This window comes from Myxine glutinosa, chromosome 10, assembly GCF_964187855.1.
Source record: "Myxine glutinosa chromosome 10, kmMyxGlut1.1, whole genome shotgun sequence".
Lineage (NCBI taxonomy): Eukaryota > Metazoa > Chordata > Myxini > Myxiniformes > Myxinidae > Myxine > Myxine glutinosa.
In genome coordinates, this window is record NC_136270.1 from 72,513,125 (window position 1) to 72,534,263 (window position 21,139).

The 21,139-nt window shown below is 43.9% G+C and overlaps 1 protein-coding gene across 7 annotated transcripts in view; it reads right to left on the reverse strand.

Annotated features, from left to right (window-relative positions):
* Positions 1-21,139, reverse strand: part of LOC137433460 (chromodomain-helicase-DNA-binding protein 2) — a 218,020-nt gene that overhangs the window by 84,360 nt on the left and 112,521 nt on the right. For all 7 annotated transcript variants that reach the window (XM_078785762.1, XM_078785761.1, XM_078785760.1 and 4 more), the window contains 7 exons: positions 8,875-8,971; positions 8,503-8,598; positions 8,220-8,393; positions 7,868-8,040; positions 7,674-7,715; positions 7,379-7,521; positions 7,001-7,139 (listed from right to left, as the gene is read on the reverse strand). In XM_078785762.1, the coding sequence (XP_078641888.1) occupies positions 7,001-7,139; positions 7,379-7,521; positions 7,674-7,715; positions 7,868-8,040; positions 8,220-8,393; positions 8,503-8,598; positions 8,875-8,971 (864 nt within the window). The remainder of the gene's footprint in view (positions 1-7,000; positions 7,140-7,378; positions 7,522-7,673; positions 7,716-7,867; positions 8,041-8,219; positions 8,394-8,502; positions 8,599-8,874; positions 8,972-21,139) is intronic.

Below are 21,139 nucleotides of genomic sequence, written 5' to 3' on the forward strand. Positions count from 1 at the left end.
CAAGTGTGATGGTGTGGGCCGCAATATCAGGCCGGTACAGGACGCCACTGGTGGTTGTGGATGGGAATCTTAACGCCCAGCGGTATGTGGATAACATCCTGCGACCTCATCTGCTGCCATTCCTGCTAGACCACTCAGAACTGAGAACCTTTCAGCATGACAACGCTCGTCCTCATGCTGCTCGCTTTACCACTGCATTTCTCCAAGGCGAGAACATCAACACCATGCAGTGGCCTGCGCTCTCCCCTGACCTGAATCCCATAGAGCACCTGTGGGATGAGCTTGGGAGACGCATAGTTGGCAGGGCCAGGACATGGGCAGAGCTGCTTCAGACATTGAGGACTGAGTGGGACAGAATCCAGCAGCAATCCATCCAAAGACTGGTAGGCAGTATACGCCGACGATGCACTGCCTGTATCCAAAACAATGGTGGCCACACACGCTATTGAAAGGGGACTGACATTGCACCCTGTGCTGTTCTGTACTGTAGAACAAACTGATGAGATGGTGTATCTTGGTCAAAAACTTGACATGTCATCAATAAAATGCCAATGTTTCAATTGGCAATTGTTGGTTTGTTTTATTTTGAACTGTTACAATTTTATTACATTTCAAACAAGTGGTAAGTTTCTTTTGTGTTGCCGTTGATCCCTTGACAATCGCGGCATGTTGATTGAAATGCCCATTTTGCACTGGCCTTTTTAAAGCCAATATCAAGACATCACGTACTGCTCATTAAAATCATCCCGTACCCCTTGGCTAATCACTGACAGTCAAAACGGCTGTTCAACAACTGTGCTATGAAGTGACCATTGAAGGTTCAAGTGACCATCCGTGACCGTTTTGTCTGACAGTGAGGACACTATTGTCCACAAATAAGTTCACACATTTACTACACGCAGTGTTATTGTTGATATTTAAAGGTTTCAGAGGTGGTAAGTTTCTTTTGCGTTTCAGTGTGTGTGTGTGTGTGTGTGTGTGTGTGTGTGTGTGTGTGTGTGTGTGTGTGTGTGTGTGTGTGTGTGTGTGTGTGTGTGTGTGTGTGTGTGTGTGTGTGTGTGTGTGTGTGTGTGTGTGTGTGTGTGTGTGTGTGTGTGTGTGTGTGTGTGTGTGTGTGTGTGTGTGTGTGTGTGTGTGTGTGTGTGTGTGTGTGTGTGTGTGTGTGTGTGTGTGTGTGTGTGTGTGTGTGTGTGTGTGTGTGTGTGTGTGTGTGTGTGTGTGTGTGTGTGTGTGTGTGTGTGTGTGTGTGTGTGTGTGTGTGTGTGTGTGTGTGTGTGTGTGTGTGTGTGTGTGTGTGTGTGTGTGTGTGTGTGTGTGTGTGTGTGTGTGTGTGTGTGTGTGTGTGTGTGTGTGTGTGTGTGTGTGTGTGTGTGTGTGTGTGTATATATACATATATATATATATACTATATATTATATATATATATATATAAATCTATATCGGGGGGGGGGGGGGGGGGGTGGGGGGGTAATATATATATATATAATATATATAAATAATATATATATATAATATATAATATATATATAATATATATAAATAATATATATATATAATATATATAATATATATAAATAATATATATATATAATATATATAATAATATAATAATGTATATATAATGTAATTATGTAATGTAATAAATAATATATATAAATATATATGTATATATACAGTATATAGTGGGGAATATGGCCTTAAAACGATCATTCATTCATTCATTCATATATATATATATATATCCGTGATCACAAAGGATCACTATCCCTCCCCCACGACCAAAGAAGCCCACGTCCAAATGAAAGCCATATTATTTTCGGACCGCCATATGATCTTGACTTTCAACATTTCGGGATAGAGCGTAAACTAAGAAACAGGGTGGAGCTTATTTTTGAACTTTTGAAATATGATCTTCTTACCCTCTCAATTTGTTCCTATATATGAAATAAAAATGCAGGCAAAATATGAGCACAATTGAACAATATTTAGGGGTAGCTCAATGATGGTAAAGTTTCTGATACCCCAAAGCTGCGGCCGCCCTTTTATTTCGCATACTACTGATAAATAGATTAATTCTGTTGATAAATTAAGAACCCAATTTTAACTACTAAGTAAATTGACACTCTCTCCTATCATCATACACACAACATGCAATCATTGTGGTAAAATTAATTACTGGGAACACAGATAAAACCTTTAAGTTATAAAACTCTGTGCTCCATTAAATAAATAATTACAGTTGTAATATGTACATTGTACATACACAATATCTGTTATAATAAAAGAGTAAAATGTTCGTTGAGCTAGAGTCTGCTAGACAATAAATGCTAAAATGAGATGTAGCGCTGACCTGGGAACGCTTATCACCATAGTATCTAAAAGTAAACACTGTACATAGGTGTATCACAGAACACTATTTGAAAATAAAAACGAAGTTATCACAGGCTTTGCAGAGAATCACAGACACAATGGGTGTATTAAAAAAAAACACCTTTAGAGGCCATTTTTCCCCGCAAGCGGGGGTTGGCCTTTTTCGGGAACTGTGGTTGTTGTTGTTTTTCGGTCCCCTTTTTGAAGCAATGTTTTACGGCCGGATGCCCTTCCTGACGCCAACCCTTTTTGCCGCCTTTAACGACAAGCAGGGAATTACCAGTGAACTGGTACTCAATTTGCCGACCTCGGAAGGATGACAGGCTGAGTCAACCCCCCTGGCGTTAATTCAGCGATTGACCGGGATTCGAACCCAGGATCCTAGGATCCTAAGCCGGCACCCTAGCCGCTAGCCCAACACCAGGGACTTACCCTAGCGGCACCCAGGGACCCAACCCTAGCCAACCCAACCCTAGCGGCACCCAGGGACCGCAACCAGGGACTACCAACACAATGGGTGTATAAACATGGTATAATATTATCACAGATTATAGAAGCATAATCATTGTGGTTCAACTGGTTCATATCTATTATCCAACCAATCATCCGAATCCCATTGTTTTGCTGATAAATTGATAATGCAAATTTTCCATGAATTTATATTCCAGACATATTCAGACTTGTTTACTGTTTGGACTCAATGGACTGACTATGCTGACTAAGCAACAGCTGCAACACTGTTGCAGCAGTATGTTTGTGTAATTGCTTGAGGCATTGTGCTCACTGCTCAGTTATTAATAGAACTGTTTGGATTTTCTTGATTCTTAATTTCTTAATGCTATGTTCTATTTCTTTCAGATTCATATCTGATTGAAAATGTCATCTGTGGAAAAAGCAACAAGATCTCAAACCAAGTTGTATCTCCTTGGCGACTCTGTGACTGAATTAAGTGGCAGCAAGTTGCTATCATTGCGTATGGCTCTTGGATTCTTCCTACATCACCATCTCGATCTGAAGGAGACCGTAAGACAATCGTCGGATGTTACCATCACGGAAATAGCTAACTTTTGGAAGAAAGCTAGAATCCCGATGAGAGCTCATCAAAACTGCCAAACCAAGCTTGAGCAGACATTTGAAGAATGGCGTCTTCTGAAAAAGAACAAAGCGCGAACGTCACCAACTCAACTCGCGAGAGAGTCGGCTTTTGTTTCCAGGCTTGAAGACCTTTTTGATGTCGCTCACGCTGATGCTCTGACCAATACGTCAGTATTACAAGAAGACAAGGATTTCTTGTTAGCCCAGCGAGAAAAGGGAAGAATGGGGGTCACTGGCTGGAGTAGATGTAAAGCTTGCTGCGAAGGAGAAAACGGCGTCCAAAAGAGAGGAGGAAATGCTTGCCAGGCGACAGCGAATGGAGCAAATGAAACAGTTAGCAGCTTCAACAGCTGAACTGATTTCATCTGGTTCTGAATCTGAAAACAGCTCAGCAGAAGATAGTGAAAAGATGGAAACTGGGGACAATGCAAGTGAGGGAGCTGCTGGAGGCATCACATTTCAGACACGAAAAAGAAAGAGGGGGCGAAAAACTGTCGTTACTGAAGAACTCGCAGCCGCTCTAGATCGCACAAAAGTGTCAGACCGCAAAGCCGTTTTTGTTATAGCAGAAACTGCCAAAAGCTTGGGACAGAACATTGATGAACTTGCTCTAAACAGAGACTCAATTCGCCGACAAAGAGTACAACACCGAGTCCAGAGATCTGCAAATATAAAGGCGGAGTTTCAGGGTAACGTTCCCCTTGTTGTTCACTGGGACGGCAAACTGATCCTTGATCTAATTGGAAAAGAGAAGGTTGATCGCCTGCCAGTATTGGTTTCAGGGAAAGGAGTTTCTCAGCTACTCACAGTTGCCAAGCTTCCATCTGGAACAGGCGAGGCTCAGGCTGCTGCTGTCTTTGGAGCCATTGAAGACTGGGGCGTAGCCGACAGCATCCGAGCTATGTGTTTTGACACGACCAGCTCAAACACTGGTCGGATCGCTGGTGCCTGTGTCCTCCTAGAGCAGAAGCTTGAGAAGGAGCTCTTGTCACTAGCTTGCAGGCATCACATTATGGAATTGATAATTGGTGCAGTGTTCCAAGTGTGTATGGGATTGGGAGCCAAATCTTCTCCCGAGGTTCCACTCTTCAAACGCTTCCAGGAATACTGGGGATTCATAGACACGGCCAAGTATGAACCAGGGATTTGCAGCTGATGACGTGGCAAGTCTAGTGGAAGACATAAAGCAAGGCACTATCGATTATGCCAACAAGCATCTTGAACAGAGTCAGCCGAGAGATGATTATAAAGAATTCTTGGAACTTGTGATTGTCTTTCTCGGTGCTGCTCCTGCCAGAGGAGTGCGATTCATGTCACCCGGAGCAATGCACCACGCCCGCTGGATGTCCAAAGTAATATACTGTCTCAAGATCTGGATGTTCAAGGCTCAATTCAAACTGACTCCTGCAGAAAAGAGAGGATTACGTGATGTGTGTGTATTCACAGTACGTGTCTACCTGACAGCCTGGATCTCTGCACCTCAAGCATCAGGTGCTCCTTGTAGTGACCTGCTGCTGCTGAGGTCACTGCTTGAATACTCATCAATCCATCCAGCCATCTCAAAGTCAACATCACGCAAGTTTCCAATCACGTGTGGTACTTGTCACAGGAACTTGTTAGCTTGGCTTACTTCGACAATCGGGTCAGTTCGGCAACCAAGAGACTGATGGTGAGTGCCATGAAGAATGAAGAAGACCAAGATCAGGATCATTCCAAGCGAATCACTGTTGCTCTTGATTCATTCAAGGACAAGAACTTGGAAGATTTCGTCACAGCAAGGTCAATGAAACTTCTGCGAATGATGGAACTTCCAGATGGATTTCTCGCGGTTGATCCGGACTTGTGGGATGACAGAGACGACTACAAGCAGGCTGCAGAAACAGTCAACTCTCTAAAAGTTGTCAATGACTACGCTGAATGTGGAGTGGCACTCATTCAGGAGTACAGTGGGTTGATAACCCACGATGAAACTCAGCTGCAATTCCTGCTGCAAGTTGTCGAGGACCATCGCAGAATGTACCCTGATAGCAGAAAACATACACTGTCCGGGATGCCATGAAAATAATAAATTTGGGGTTTGCTGGACATTGTCAGACTGATACTATGAACTGTCAGAAACTGAACAAAGAATTCACTATTAACGTGTTCAAAAATAAATACTGTGTTCAAGTGTGTTGTTTAAAATAAATTAAGATATAGTCTGATATACTCGTAATTCGTTGAATTTTTATAATTTTCATAATCTTTGCGGCCCTTGAGCTACCCCTAAACATAATAATTTAGTGCTCAAACCTTTTATACAGTGTTTCTATATTATATGGAACAGATTAAGGGGGTAAGACTTTCAAAAATAAAAATTTAGTAGTTTTTTTTAATTTTTTAAGCTCCACCGTACTAAGAAAATGTGCCCCCATATACAATCTTTCCATAAAACTCAACATTATGAAAATCGGAGCAAACATTTTCAAGTTGCGATCAAATATGTGTTTTTTTTGGTAAATTTGGTCACAATCCCAAAAAATAGTGGCAATACCCCTGGGTGCTCACCTGGTAGACTAAAGCAGTATACTACACCAAGTAAAGGTTCTTTAAACAGTATGATGGTACATCTTTAAACAGTATGACCAATTTCAATCATTGCTAGGAGACAGGGCAGCATCGCAGCATGTAGAATCATACTAACATAATAAGATTTTTAAAAGATTTTTCTGATTCTGTCAACAAAGTTTGGTACATCACGGGTTGATAAAAGTTGTGATCAAGTTTCATCAAAAGTGTGTGTGTCATTTCGGAGAAGAAAGAAAATGCCTATTTTTGGGGGGCAACCCCCACGTAGATCCCCTCAAGGCCCGAATTTTAATGCAGTGAACAAACTTCGGTACATCATGGGTGATGAAGGTTGTAGTCAAGTTTCATCTAAATTGTGTGTGTAGTTTCAGAGAAGAAAGCAAATATCTGTTTTGAAGGGGGTCAAACCTGGAACCACTTTGTCCCCTGGTAGACCCCCTTCGACCCCAACTTTTTTCATGCGGTGAACAAACTTGAGTTGCAACCTACCAAATAACATTTGTGCCAAGCTTGGTTTCGGAGAAGCAGTTGCAAGTGTTTACGGACGGACAGACGGACTGACAGATGGACGATGCCCCATCGCATGAGCTCCCCACAACTATGTTAACAACTATGTTAAATTGTCAACGTTGAAAAAAAAAACGTCAACCCCTGATACTTTTTATTCCCATTATTGATGCAAAAATTGCATTCCGAAAGTCCCAGCCGGCTACGAGGAACAGCTCAGACATTGGCAGAAGAAATCCCAAATGGTGGTTTAGTACTCCTAAGGGTCGAAGAAACTCTGAGGTACCATTAAAATTGGGCACTAATATTATACACAAACCCTACAACAGGTATAAAAACCTACCCCTGAATATTATTGGGGGAGGCTTAATTTAAAAAAGTGTGTCATGACCAACAAAATGACCATGGTAGCGATGACATAAGGAAAGATGAATGATAAGAGCGACAGCAGCATCCTTACTTTTTCCTCTCCTCTGCATCTTCGGGAATAACCTCGTGCAAAGGCTGCAGCTCCATCTCATGGGTGAGCAGGGACTTTACATTGAACTGAACGCCCGATAGTTTGAAGGTCGGGCCACGTCTTTTCCCCGGTTGTGAACCTGGAAGGCATGCAATACACCAGTCAACAAAATCTTTTGTTTGGGATCCTTAAGGTAATCCCTTGTTTTGTTGTAAGTAATCATGATCCTCCATGGGAGTTTAATATGTCACTAAACAATTTCAGTGATACTACAAGGACATTTAAACAGACTCAAAATGTCACAACCTAGAAATCTTGGAGTGAAAGGCAATTCATCACAGGAACACCCGGTGTCACCGCAAGTCCACATGTAGTTACCGTCTGCCTTGTGATTTTCCTGGAGCTGCTCCTCGTACTCTTGCATGGCATCCTGACAGCCCTTGTGGATAAGCTCTCCGAGACTCCTTAAATCTGCTGCAGACTTGTCTCCCAGCTCAGCATCTCGGGCAATGGCGTCGAGCCTGCAATACATGCCCAGCTTGGCTTATTCAAGGACAAATTACGATGAAGTCACGTGAAGAGGCGTTTTTTAAATAAAATTCTCAAATTAATTTCAGCTTGGGAATCAACTTTACCAATATAACAAGGAGATAAATAAAAGCTTGCAACGTACCGAAGTAATGGCGCGCCAAACCTTTTATAACTTCTTATGAACCTTCAGGGAAAGGAATGGTGGAAAACCCAAGAAAAAAAATAAAAACAAATAAATCACCTTCAAACAACTCGATCCCCATAGAATGCTGTTCCTCATTTGATCGCAGGACCGTTCCAAACTACCTGCTTGACCATCCACCATTTAAAACCAACCTGCGAATCTCTGCATCTGTAAATCCATGCACAGAATCACGAAGGGTACGGGGGCGTCCCCTTCTGCGTGGCTTATGATCATCGCCAGAGTCATCCGATTCACTGTCAGATGCCGATGACCTACGCTTCCGGCGTCGTGAGCTCACATCCGAATCACTGCCATTTAAATTTGCCTGCAGGTACACAGCGTGGGTGAGAGAGAGGATATGGGTGGGTGAGGGAGAGGAGAGTAAAGGGTGAAGCAAAAATAATCATCCCTGACTGAACCTTTATGCAAATCCTGAAAATACTGACACCTGGTAATCAAACTGCAGCCGTAAATAAAGTAGCCCAGCCTGTTCGAAGGGAATACCTTTTTGTTGCGCATGCGTGGTAGTAAGTAAATCCCCTCAAGCTCGCGCTGGCGTTCTTCGTCCTCCACGATATGCCGCGCAACCTCTGGGATTATGTCATCCCAGTCTTGTTCTGTGGGCTCGTCCTCAACCGCAGGCTCCTCTTCCTCCTCCATAGTAGCAAAGTTTGCCACCTGCGCATCATGAGTCGCTCATCAGGAAATCATCAACATTGCTCATTGCGGTCATCCAAAACAAGAAGTGCGCCGAGCAGGAAATGAGATCCTGGAGACACGACGATACCTTGAATTGTGACAAAAGTTCTTCCCCTACAGTAAGCTGACCACTTTCATTTTCCCGAGTCTCAGCACGTCGCAGGATCTCATCAATGTCCATTTCCTGCAGCCAATAAGGTCACCGTTTAATTGGGAGCGAGAACAGAAAACGTATAAAAAATATAAAAATATTAAAAAAAAAAGTGGGGTGTAATAAGGTATGTTTTAGAATAACAAAAGGCAATATTAAATCGAGCAAATGAGATAAGATTATAAAAGGCTGTCAACAAACAGCAAAGGAACTGCATTAATACATCTTACACAAGCCTCGTACATGAGCTCTTTCAGCTCTTACACGAGCCTCGATCTTGTATAACAAAAAAAAAAAAAAAATTTATACCTGAGGCTCTTGCTCTTCACCCTCTGGCTCTTTGAAAAGTTCAACTGCCCCAAACTTGAGGATGGCGGCCAACTCCTCTTTGTTGAATGGATTTGTGCTGCAATGGACAATACAGCTTTTGCTGAGCAACAAAATAAGGCTTTCTTCTTTCATGTTGCCTTGATTACCAACACGTACCAGTGATGATACGTACCATGAAAATGAACTTGGGATAATCACTAAGGTTATAGGAACAGTATAAACTTGTAAATTAAACTTGTAAATTGGAACTTGTATAAACAGTCTTTATACAAGTAAAAATATTCTAAAACAATTACAACTACAAACTCAGCAAACATCCTTTGTCACAGTTAAACAGCTATAATGAAAATAAAGTCCATTACTGAATTGTAGTCCCAAGAAAGAAGCCGGACATAACCACATGCACACAAGCATATGCATATATATGCACACAAACATATGTATACATATATATGTATGCAAACAAATGTATGTACATATGCATGCAAACATATGCATATATATATATATATATATATATATATATACATATATATATATATATATATATATATATATATATATATATATATATATATATATATATACACAGTGAAACCTTGACTTACGAGTTTAATTCGTTCTGTGACCCTGTTTGTTCCCTGTTTGTCGTTAAAGGCGGCAAAAAGGGTTGGCGTCAGGAAGGGCATCCGGCCGTAAAACATTGCTTCAAAAAGGGGACCAAAAAAACAACAACTACCACGGTCCCCGAAAAGGCCAACCCCCGCCTTGCGGGGAAAAATGGCCTCTAAACGGTGGGGGGGGGGGGGGGGGTGTGACCGAGCTCGTAACTCAATTTGCTCGTTTCTCAAATTAAATTTCCCCATTAAAATGCATTGAAATGCTATTAATCCGTTCCAGCCCGCCAAAAACCACACCAATTTTTTTTTAAATATACAGTATATATAAAAATATCTCGCGCTTTATATTTCACCTGTATGCAGCATACAAGTTGGCAAGATGGCCTGGACTGGAGGTACGCACACTTGACTCTAAACTGTCCAGCCTGGGTTTGAATCCCGACCCAGCTATAACCTGTCATGGGTGAATCACAGGCAGGGTGATTCATCAATGTGTGTACCGCTAAACTGGGCGCCCCGTTTGCGTCCCATTAGTTGTTGGATGTTAAGGATCTCACCGTGTCTTCCACAAAGAGAAGGCGAGCTATCGCCGGCACTCTGGACAAGTTGTGGCCTGGCATGCTCTTCTCCTCTGCCGTTATATACGTCCTCCTCGGCATCTTTTTCCAGAAGAGCCCTGTCTCGTCACAGTTGAAGATTTGCTGGGGGATGTATCGTTTGGCTTCTATCAGTTCGGCAAAAGTTATAATAAAATCTTCAGCTGCCTTCACATCCGCCTCACCAAGTCGACAACACGCACACCTCGCTCATGTTTTTCGACGATTGCGTGTTTTATATCCAAGCACATCATCCTTTTCTTCTTCTCAGCACTGCCCTTGGCACTCAATTTCTTAGGACCCATGGTTAAAACTAAGAAATTTTCCAAAATAACCAAAATGTGAAAACAAAGCAGCAGCGATATACGGCAGAGATGCTTGCACGGCAAGATAACCACGTGACCGGAACCCACTTGGTGGCGGGTGGCGTAAGCTCGTAACTCAGATCTCGGCTCGCATCTCAAAGCAATAAACCACCCGAGCGACGGCTCGTATCTCGGAAAACTCGTAAGTTGGTGCACTCGTAAGTCAAGGTTTCACTGTATGTATGTATGTATGTATGTATGTATGTATATATGTATGTATATATGTATATATGTGTATATATATATATATATATACATACATACATACATACATACATACATACATACATACATACATACATACATACATACATACATACATACATACATACATACATACATACATACATACATACATATATATATATATATATATATATATATATATATATATATATATATATATATACATATATACAGTGGAACCTTGACTTACGAGTTTAATTCGTTCTGTGACCGAGCTCGTAACTCAAATTGCTCGTTTCTCAAATCAAATTTCCCCATTAAAATGCATTGAAATGCTATTAATCCGTTCCAGCCCGCCAAAAACCACACCAATTTTTTTTTAAATATACAGTATATATAAAAATATCTCGCGCTTTATATTTCACCTGTATGCAGCATACAAGTTGGCAGGATGGCCTGGACTGGAGGTACGCACACTTGACTCTAAAGTCTAAACTGTCCAGCCTGGGTTTGAATCCCGACCCAGCTATAACCTGTCATGGGTGAATCACAGGCAGGGTGATTCATCAATGTGTGTACCGCTAAACTGGGCGCCCCATTTGCGTCCCATTAGTTGTTGGATGTTAAGGATCTCACCGTGTTTTCCACAAAGAGAAGGCGAGCTATCGCCGGCACTCTGAACAAGTTGTGGCCTGGCATGGCATGAACATGAAAACATGAACATGAACATGAAATGTTCGACATGAACATGAAATTTTCCAAAATAACCAAAATGCGAAAACAAAAATGCAGCGCTATACGACAGAGATACTGTACGTGCACGGCAAGATAACCACGTGACCGGAACCCACCTGGCGGCGTAAACTCAAAATAACCAGCATGCGAAAACAAAAATGCAGCGCTATACGACAGAGATACTGTACGTGCACGGCAAGATAACCACGTGACCGGAACCCACCTGGCGGCGTAAACTCAAAATAACCAACATGCGAAAACAAAAATGCAGCGCTATACGACAGAGATACTGTACTTGCACGGCAAGATAACCACGTGACCGGGTGGCGAAAGCTCGTAACTCAGATCTCGGCTCGCATCTCAAAGCAATAAACCGCCCGAGCGACGGCTCGTATCTCGAAAAACTCGTAAGTTGGGGCACTCGTAAGTCAAGGTTCCACTGTATATGTATGTATGTATGTATGTGTGTGTATATATATATATATATATATATATATATATATATATATATATATATATATATATATAGCGTAAGGACTCGACTTTGTTATCCCTTTTACGCCGCACCCAGTGACCCGATGCCCACAGCCCGAATGGATTTACGATCTACGAACCGCGCTCTTTGTTTATCACGTACAGACATACTCGAAAAATCTGAATTAGCCGACGTTGGGGCCCAAAAGCATCCGATTAACTGCCGATACGACGCCATCTTACGACGCCATCGTATTGGCGTCTGCTGGGCGAAGGCGAAGCAAGCCGTCCGCTGATTGGACAGTCGAAGGCGACAGCAAGCCGTCCACTGAGAATGACAATCCCAGAGTGGTGCTATGCCGATTCCTATTACGAATCCATTCATTTTTCAAAAGTATATCGCAGCGTTGTCATTTAAGTAGATTGCAATAAATACGTTGTTCATATACGCACTCTTCATTCTCATCTTTCTTCCTAACTCTTACTCGGACAAGCAAATCCCCTATGCCATCCATAATGGTACACTCTATCCATACACCACATCCTCCCTTCCGTGGATGTTCCACGAGTTTCGGTTAGTATATATATTGTTGCGGAGATGAGGACTGTATTTTTTTGATTGTGTGCTGTATTATTATTATTATTGTTTATTCTGCGCCCCCCTACCTCCGGAGCTGTGTTAAGGTGAAAGGGCATCCCATAATTAGTCCACAAGCATACACGTCAGCCAAGTAATAGAATACCCCTGTTGATAGTTATCTCTTATTCTGTGTTCTAGGGTAAGGCTGTGTCTCCCATTAATTGAAGTACTCCATTGCACCAGTGAAAGAGAATAGATCCCCTTTCATTCCCATCCCCAAAATCTCCATTCCCTTTTACATCCCCTCTCGTGATTGCCAACCCTCGATTGCCAATTACATCCCCTCTCGTCATTGCCGAGCCTCGATTCCTAATTACCTCCCCTCCAATAACCGCCATTGACCACGAGGCAGGGTCGGAGAAGAAAGGCATGTCTCCACCTCGTCATAGAGGGGAAGAGGGGCGTGCCCGCCCGTCGTCATCAAGGGCGGAGCGAGAGGGTCGCGTGACCAACCAGGGCCGAGGTGAGCACACCGATGGGCGTGTCCTGAAGGCCGGCGGCTTAATCGCCGGAGGCGTTATAAAAGGCGCGCACGCAGGAAGCAAGTGAGTTGGTCGCTGTTACATATTTATGTGAATGTATGTGAATTACCATTCAGGTCTTTGCTTATCCATGCGTAGTAGATTAAGGGTTGTTGTGGTTGGAGGGTCAGGAGCCCTTCTGAAAAAGTGTCCGGAAACGGAAGTGACCGGAAACGGAAGAGGAAAAGACACGAGGAAGAAAAGCGACGAGGATTCTTCTTCCTCGCCCCGCTCCGACGAAAGGTGGGATCGACCTTGCGCCGCGTGGAAAAGCGGCGTTCCGAAGCCCGTCCGGCGAGAGGAGTTACCGGGACGTGTACCTACCCGGTGGAGACGTCAAGTTGACGTGGGGCCGTGCATCGACCCCGCGTCTGGCACCGTTCGCGGCACCGTCTAAACAGACGCGTACGGGTCGCACGTTGGGGCCTAACACGCCTTGCAAGCGGCGTGGGGCTTTTGGCTTGCTTTACCGTACCCGCTGCGCGTGGCCACGAGGGGCTGCAGCCGCGGTGCCTGGTACGATACCTGCCCGGTGGAAACACGTCCACCCGGGGTTCGTTCAACCGCCCGAGTGCGGCGACGCCGACCAGCATCTTGGTCAGGAGGGGCCCAGAGACATTGTGAGGGGCAGAGACCAAAAGGGGGTCGTGAGTACAGAAGGGGACACACATATATAAGATGGCCATCTTAATCATATAGGGAATTGATTGTGGATTGGGAATTGTTGATGGTTGTTTGTTGTTGATTGCTCGGGGAATATCCGTGATTGTATCATTGAAATGGTATGATATCCTTACCCTGGAAATATATCATTGAACATCAGTTTCTCTTGGGTGGAATTCATAGGGATTGCGTTGCGAAAGCGCATATATATAATACTACTTTCTGGCGAAGGTCCTCTCATGGTCCGGGGGTCACCGAGACCAGGTAGTCACCGAGGGGACCACGTAACAGTCGCCAAGAGAGTCGTGAGGAGTCAGGCAGTGGAGTCGGTGGTCAGTTGGTTGTGTTGGTTGCGGTGAGGAGTCGGTGGTGGTGGTCAGTTGGTTGCGGTGAGGAGTCGGTGGTAAAGAGTGAGTGGACCAAGAACGAGTGGAGGGTTTGGACCAGACGCGTCCGACGAGGCCTGGCAAAGCACGCGACGTCCACAGCAGCCAAAACAGCAGCGTGGGGCCTGAACGGCGGCTGCTAAACGCGCCGGTTGTGCTGCGGGACCCCCTTGGACCTCCCTCTCCCTCCAGCCATCCACCTCCTGCCTTTCCACCCTTCTTGTGGACGTGAGTTTGTTCTGTTTGTTCTGTCCTGGGAATAAGTTAAGTCCGTAGATAAGCTAGTATTTGCACTGTGTCACCTGCGTCTTATGTGTTGTAAATAAACCTTGATTGCACCTTTTTGCTTGTGTAAATAATAAATCCCATTACTCGTCTGTACGTCTTCTCGTTTTATTCCTTCTTCTTCTTCACATCCGTGTCGCCTTTGTCTTTTCCCTATTGACTAGCTGCGGTGCGATCCGGCCAACGTTTGGGTGAAATCGGGTTCTAATCGGGGAGTAACTGTTCGGACGCGGTAATACCAACCGCTCGGTAAAATAACATCTAAAAACCGCGTCAGTAACAATATATTTGTGCAGCCTCTGTCCTGTCCTGTGTTGTGTTGTCTTGTGTTGTGTCACTGAACTACTTTCTCAAACTTTTGTGAAATCGTATCAAACTTCTGGTATGCACATATCTCTCCCGTCGGTATGTCCTCAGGGTTTTTTGGGTTTTTTTTATCCCAAATTTATTTTTTTTGGGGGGGTATTTTTTTTTTCCAACTTCAATTGTTTATAAAATGTGATATCACGTATATTACAAATACATTTGTGCAAAATAATTGTTTGAATTATGATTGGTTTAAACCATGACAAAACGGCAACTGTCATTTATCTAAATATATCGACACATCTGGGCAGTATCTGTGTTGTCACTTAACGACTCCCTCAAACTTTTGTTTCCGTGGTTGTGAAGTGTTTTTAATAACGTTGTGGTGGTTTTGAATCACGTGGTGGTGAGGTATTTTGAATTATGTGGTGGTGAGGTGTTTTTAAATGATGTGGTGGTGAGGTGTTTTAATATCACGTGGTGATGAGGTGTTTTTAAATCACATGGTGGTCAGGTGTTTTGAATTACGTGGTGGTGAGGTATTTATAATTACGTGGTGGTAAGGTGTTTATAATTAGGTGGTGGTGTGTTTTGAATTAGTTGGTGATGAGGTGTTTTGAATTATGTGGTGGTGAGGTGTTTTTAATTTCGTGGCTGTGAGGTGTTTTTATTACGTGTTTTATGGCTGTGAGGTGTTTTTATTACGTGTTTTATGGCTGTGAGGTGTTTTTAATTTCGTGGTGGTGAGGTGATTTTATTACGTGTTTTATGCCTGTGAGGTGTTTTTAATTTTGTGGTGGTGAGGTGTTTTTATTACGTGTTTTATGGCTGTGAGGTGTTTTTAATTTTGTGGTGGTGAGGTGTTTTTATTACGTTTTATGGCTGCGAGGTGTTTTTATTACGTGTTTTATGGCTGAGGTGTTTTTATTTTCGTGGTGGTGAGGTGTTTTTATTACGTGTTTTATGGCTGTGAGGTGTTTTTATTTTCGTGGTGGTGAGGTGTTTTTATTATGTGTTTTATGGCTGTGAGGTGTTTTTATTACGTGTTTTATGGCTGTGAGGTGTTTTTATTACGTGCTTGATGGCTGTGAGGTGCTTTCAATTTCGTGGTGGTGAGGTGTTTTTATTACGTGTTTTATGGTGGTGAGGTGTTTTGAATTACTTGGTGGTGAGGTATTTTGAATTACGTGATGGTGAGGTGTTTTGAATTACGTGGTGGTGCAGTGTTTTGAATTACTTGGTGGTGACTGGTGAGGTGTTTTGAATTACATGGTGGTGAGGTGTAATCGTCCCAAACTTCCAGTCTGCACCTACCCCTCCCCTATGTATGTGCTGAGGGGTTCTTTCTTGAAAAAAAAACATTCAACCTAATCTTCATCCTAAATTGCCTATAAAAATGTAATATCACAAACACAACAAATACATTTGTGCAAAGTAATTGTTTGTATTATGATTCGTGAAAATCATGACAACACAGCAACTCAGGTACAGTCATTAGCCTCAGCTAAAATAAGCCCGTTCCTCAGTAACGACGCTTGATGAGGCGAGCGCAACTAATATATAATTATATATATATATATATATATATATATACTGTGTATATATATATATATATATATATATATATATATATATATATATATATATATATATACATACATACACACACACACACACACACACACACACACACACACACACACACACACACACACACACACACACACACACACACACACACACACACACACACACACACACACACACACACACAGTCATACCCCGTTTTACGCCATTTCGACCTACGTCAAATCCGACTTTACGCCACTGTTCTCGAGTAAATTTCAGTTCAGCGAACGTCATTATGTGCGACTTTACGTCACACTCCTACGGACGCGAAAAAAAAAATTGCTTAAAAATATATTTAAAATAAATAAAATAGTACATAAATTAACAATAAAATAAGCTAAAAAACAATTTAAAATACAATAAAAAGCACATTAAAAATATATTAAAATGTACGTACAGTAGTACGTACGTGCAGCTGCTGATTCTCATTCAAAACAGAGGCGACGTACAGTATTCCTTTACTGTGTCTGTGTTAGCCATGGGTCCTAAGAAGGATAATGCGAGTGTTTCCAAGCGCAATGTGGTTACGATGAAAGATAAGTTAAATCTGATTAAAAGGTATGAAAAAGGTGAAAAAGTGTCGGTGATAGCGCATAGACCTGATCGCGAATCGGAACCGCAACGCGTCATGGGATCGGAAAGGGGCAACAGAAAGTGTACAGCCAATATAAGTCAAGACATACTCTCAAGTGCCTTGTTGGTATTACACCTAGCGGAACAATTTCATACATTTCCAAACCTACAGGAGGAAACACGTCGGGCAAAAAAATTGTCAAGATGACGAACATTGTAGACAAGTTCCAGCCCGGCGATATTTGTATGGCCGATCGAGGTTTCAACATTCAGGAACTGTTCTTGCATAAGCAGGTTGTTTCTCTTCTCCAATGGGAACCCCCCTTTCCCTCAAATATTTCTTTAAATCGCTGGATTTTTATGCCAAAAAACGCTGAATTTCTTTCACATTAGCCATCTTCCTTTCCGTAAACACAGCGTCGATCGTAGACAGACGCTTCCTCTTCTGGGTTCGTGTTTACCTTTGCCCCCTTTTCGATCCCATCATGCTTTGCGGTGGAGCGCCCTCTGTTGATATTTACCGATTCGGGATAAGGTTCGCGATTCGCGATAAGATTCGCGATTCGCGATAAGATTCGCGATTCGCGATTTACCGATCTTGAGGCTTTGTTTTCCTCTCAGCGGTCCGTCGTTTGTGCCCCAAAAACTTTCGTTCTCTGCGTTTCCCAGTCTTTTCACCCCATAGCCTACTTCCTTGTTTAAAATACACTCAAAAAAAAACAAAAAAACAAAAAAAACATTTCCTTCTCTGTTCTTATTCTTTGTTCTCATTCGTTTATTCGTTCTTATTCGTTCGTTCGTTCTTCGACCACGTGTTTCTCCCCCATTTCCCCAGATAGTTTTCACTGTTATTAACCTTCAAATGTTTGCACTTTCCCCTCAAGTTCTGTATTCCGTCGTATATTATAACACCTTTTTCTTCTTCTTCTTTAAAAGGCTGCTTTCGACTTGCTCACCAAATCTATTCATCCCAAAAAAAAATTCCATCTCTTTCAGTGCCTCTTTTCTACATTCCCTGAACTCTCCTGCACTCCATCCTCCCTCCAGCGTCCTTAAACGTATTTTTGACTCGAAGATCACAAGAAACTCATTTTGCAATAAATGTTCGTTTCCCATTAATCGTACACTTTCTAAAATCCAATCTCACCCCTCCCCTCCAAATCTTCCCCATAACCCCTCCCATCCAAATCTTCCCCATCACCCCTCCCCTCCAAATCTTCCCCCTTGCCACTCCCCTCCTAATCCTCCCCATCACCCATCCCTTTCAAATCTCCCCCCTTGCCCCTTCTCTCCTAAACTCCCCCCACACCCCTCCCCTCCAAGACTCCCCCTCGCCCCTCCTAGACTCCCCCTCACCCCTCCCCTCCTAGACTCCCCCCTCACCCCTCCCCTCCAAATCTCCCCCATATCCCATCCCTTTCAAATCCCTCCCCTTGTCCCTTCCCTCCTAAACTCCCCCCTCGCCCCTCCCCTTCAAATCTCCCCACCCTCATTTTTTCTCAATTTCCCCCCTCTCACTCCCCCTCCTCAAAGCGTCCTCCCCGCTTCTTCCCCCTTCCAACTCTCACCTCCATCTCCCCCAACCTTCTGCCTCGCTCTTCCCTCTCCTCAAATAACACCTCATTGTGCCTCACCCAATCACCATCAAACCTTTTGGCCGCCCCATCCTGTCCGTTTCTCCGAGCTATTCTGAAATCTCTGACACACCTTCAACAGCTCTCCCTACCTCTTCCACCTCTTCCACATCTTACCCTACCCCTCCTCCCCCCTGTTCTGTATCCGATGCTCCCCCTTCCTCTTCATTAACGGTATGGACCTCAAACATCCGGGGCCTTCGTTCAAACTCAACTGATCTCTCCATACAGGTTGCTTCTGTCAAACCAGACGTGATCTGCTTAACAGAAACTTTCCTCCTTCATGATGTCTCTGATTCCTTAGTATCTCTCCTGGGTTACTCCCTCCTCCGGTATGATAGACCTGAGCCTCGTCCTGGAGGTGGGGTTGCTATCTTTATCAAAAACTCTCTTCCTCACTCGCCCTGCACTGCACTCTCTCCACCTCACCCCCAGAAATACCTCTGGCTACGGCTTCCCCTTCGCTCCCACCTCTTGTTCATATGTGTGTTGTACCGTCCACCAAACAGTGATGACTCCATCTACATCTCGCTGTCTGATAATATGGACCAACTTCTGTCTAATCATCCCAACTCTCTCTTCCTCAAATGTGGTGATTTCAATTGTCACCATGCCAGTTGGCTGGGTGTGGGTACCTCTCTCACCAGCCATGGCTCCTCAGCAAATGACTTCTGCGACTCACTGGGACTGACACAATCTGTCAATTTCCCGACCCGGATCTCAGTCAACTGAGCATCTTCTCTTCTGGGCTTGGTTATGACTAACTTCCCTGAAAATGTCTGCTGCTCTTCTTCTGCTCCAATCGGCTCGTCTGATCATGAGGTTGTTAAAGTGGACATCTCTCTGACCATTCTCAGGGACCCTGCTCAGCGTCTACGAGTCTGGCATTTCACTCAAGCCAACTGGCACGGTCTTCAAGCAGCCATCAATCGTCTGGACTGGTCTCCCATCTCTACCACCTATGACATCAACTCATCCTGGGAATTCTTCCAAAGTAAATTGCTCTCTCTCATGCACAGATTTATCCCATCTCGTCTTCAGTTGTCATACCCTTCCTCCCGTCTATGGTACACGGAATCTTGTGGTGAGGCTGTTGCCCAGAAACAACTTGCCTTCGTCTCCTGGAAAGCAAATCCAATGGAAGGAAATCTCATTTCCTTTCACAAAGCCCGAAACAAGTGTGTGTCCACCCTCAGGAGAGCCAGGAAACAATATCTCTCCGTTCTCAAGACCGAACTCTCTTATCTGTCTCCCTCTTCCAAATCCTGGTGGCGTCTGGTCAAATCTGTTTCTGGTGTTTGTTCCCCCTCCATCCCCTGCCTTACCTCAAACGGCTACACAGCTGACTCCGCACGTGAAAAAGCTGAATGCCTCAACTCTGTGTTTGCCTCCAAATCTTGTGTCCCAAACCCATCCCTCTCTGTACCCACCGTACCCAGTCGGACCCAGCTGCTCCTGGACTCCGTGTCCTTTCCTCCTGACAAGGTGGAAAAGTTTCTGTCAACCCTCGACTCTGATTCTGCAACTGGACCTGACGGCATCAGCCCACGGGTTCTAAAATCCTGTTCTTCCGCTCTTTCACTCCCTCTCTCTGTTCTCTTCACCCTCTCTTTTGCTCAAGGTCAACTGCCATCTGCTTGGAAATCAGCCAACATCACCGCTTTGCACAAAAAGGTGCAAAAACAGATCCTAGCAACTACAGACCAATCAGCCTTCTCCCAATTATCAGCAAAGTCATGGAATCCATCATTGCTTCGGATATGAAATCTTTCCTCTTCTCCAATGGCTTGATCTCTGATCATCAATTTGGTTTCAGACCAGGTCACTCTACTCTGGACATGCTGCTTCTGCTGTCTCAACAATGGATGGAGGTCCTCAATGCCAAACAGGAAATTAGAGACGTCTCCCTCGACATATCACGTGCCTTCGATACGGTCTGGCACCCCACTCTGCTCACCAAACTCTCCTCCTTTGGTATCCATGGAAATCTCCACGCATGGCTGGCGGATTTCCTCTCTCGTCATAGTCAACGTGTGGCCCTGAATGGGTTTCTCTCATCTCCTCTTCCTGTTCATGCTGGAGTTCCCCAAGGCAGTGTTCTGGGCCCTGTGCTTTTTCTGGTCTTCATCAATGATCTCTGTGACTCTCTTGAAAATCCTCTCTATCTCTTTGCTGATGACTCCACTCTCTGCCGCTCCATTCCTCATCCCTCAGATCGGCAGTCTGCAGCCTCCTCACTCTCTGCAGACCTGGACAAAATCACAGACTGGGCAAACAAGTGGAACATGTCTTTCAATCCTGACAAATCTCACACTCTTACTATGTCTCTCCGAAAAAAAACGATTGAACAACCTTCCCATCTACTTTCTGAATAATCCTCTCCAAGAAGTTCTGTCACTCAAGCTTTTGGGTCTCACTATCTGCCATGATCTTTCCTGGGAAAACCATTTTCCAAGCTGGCCTCCAAAGCCAGTCGCCGACTGGGCATCCTCCGTCGTGCGAAGTCCTTCCTTGGCACACCTGAGCTCCTCACCACATACAAGGCTTTCATCCGCAGCTCAATGGAATATTGCTCTCCCCTCTGGGCTGGTGCTCCTCCCTCACACCTAGCTCGTCTTCACGCTGTTGAAA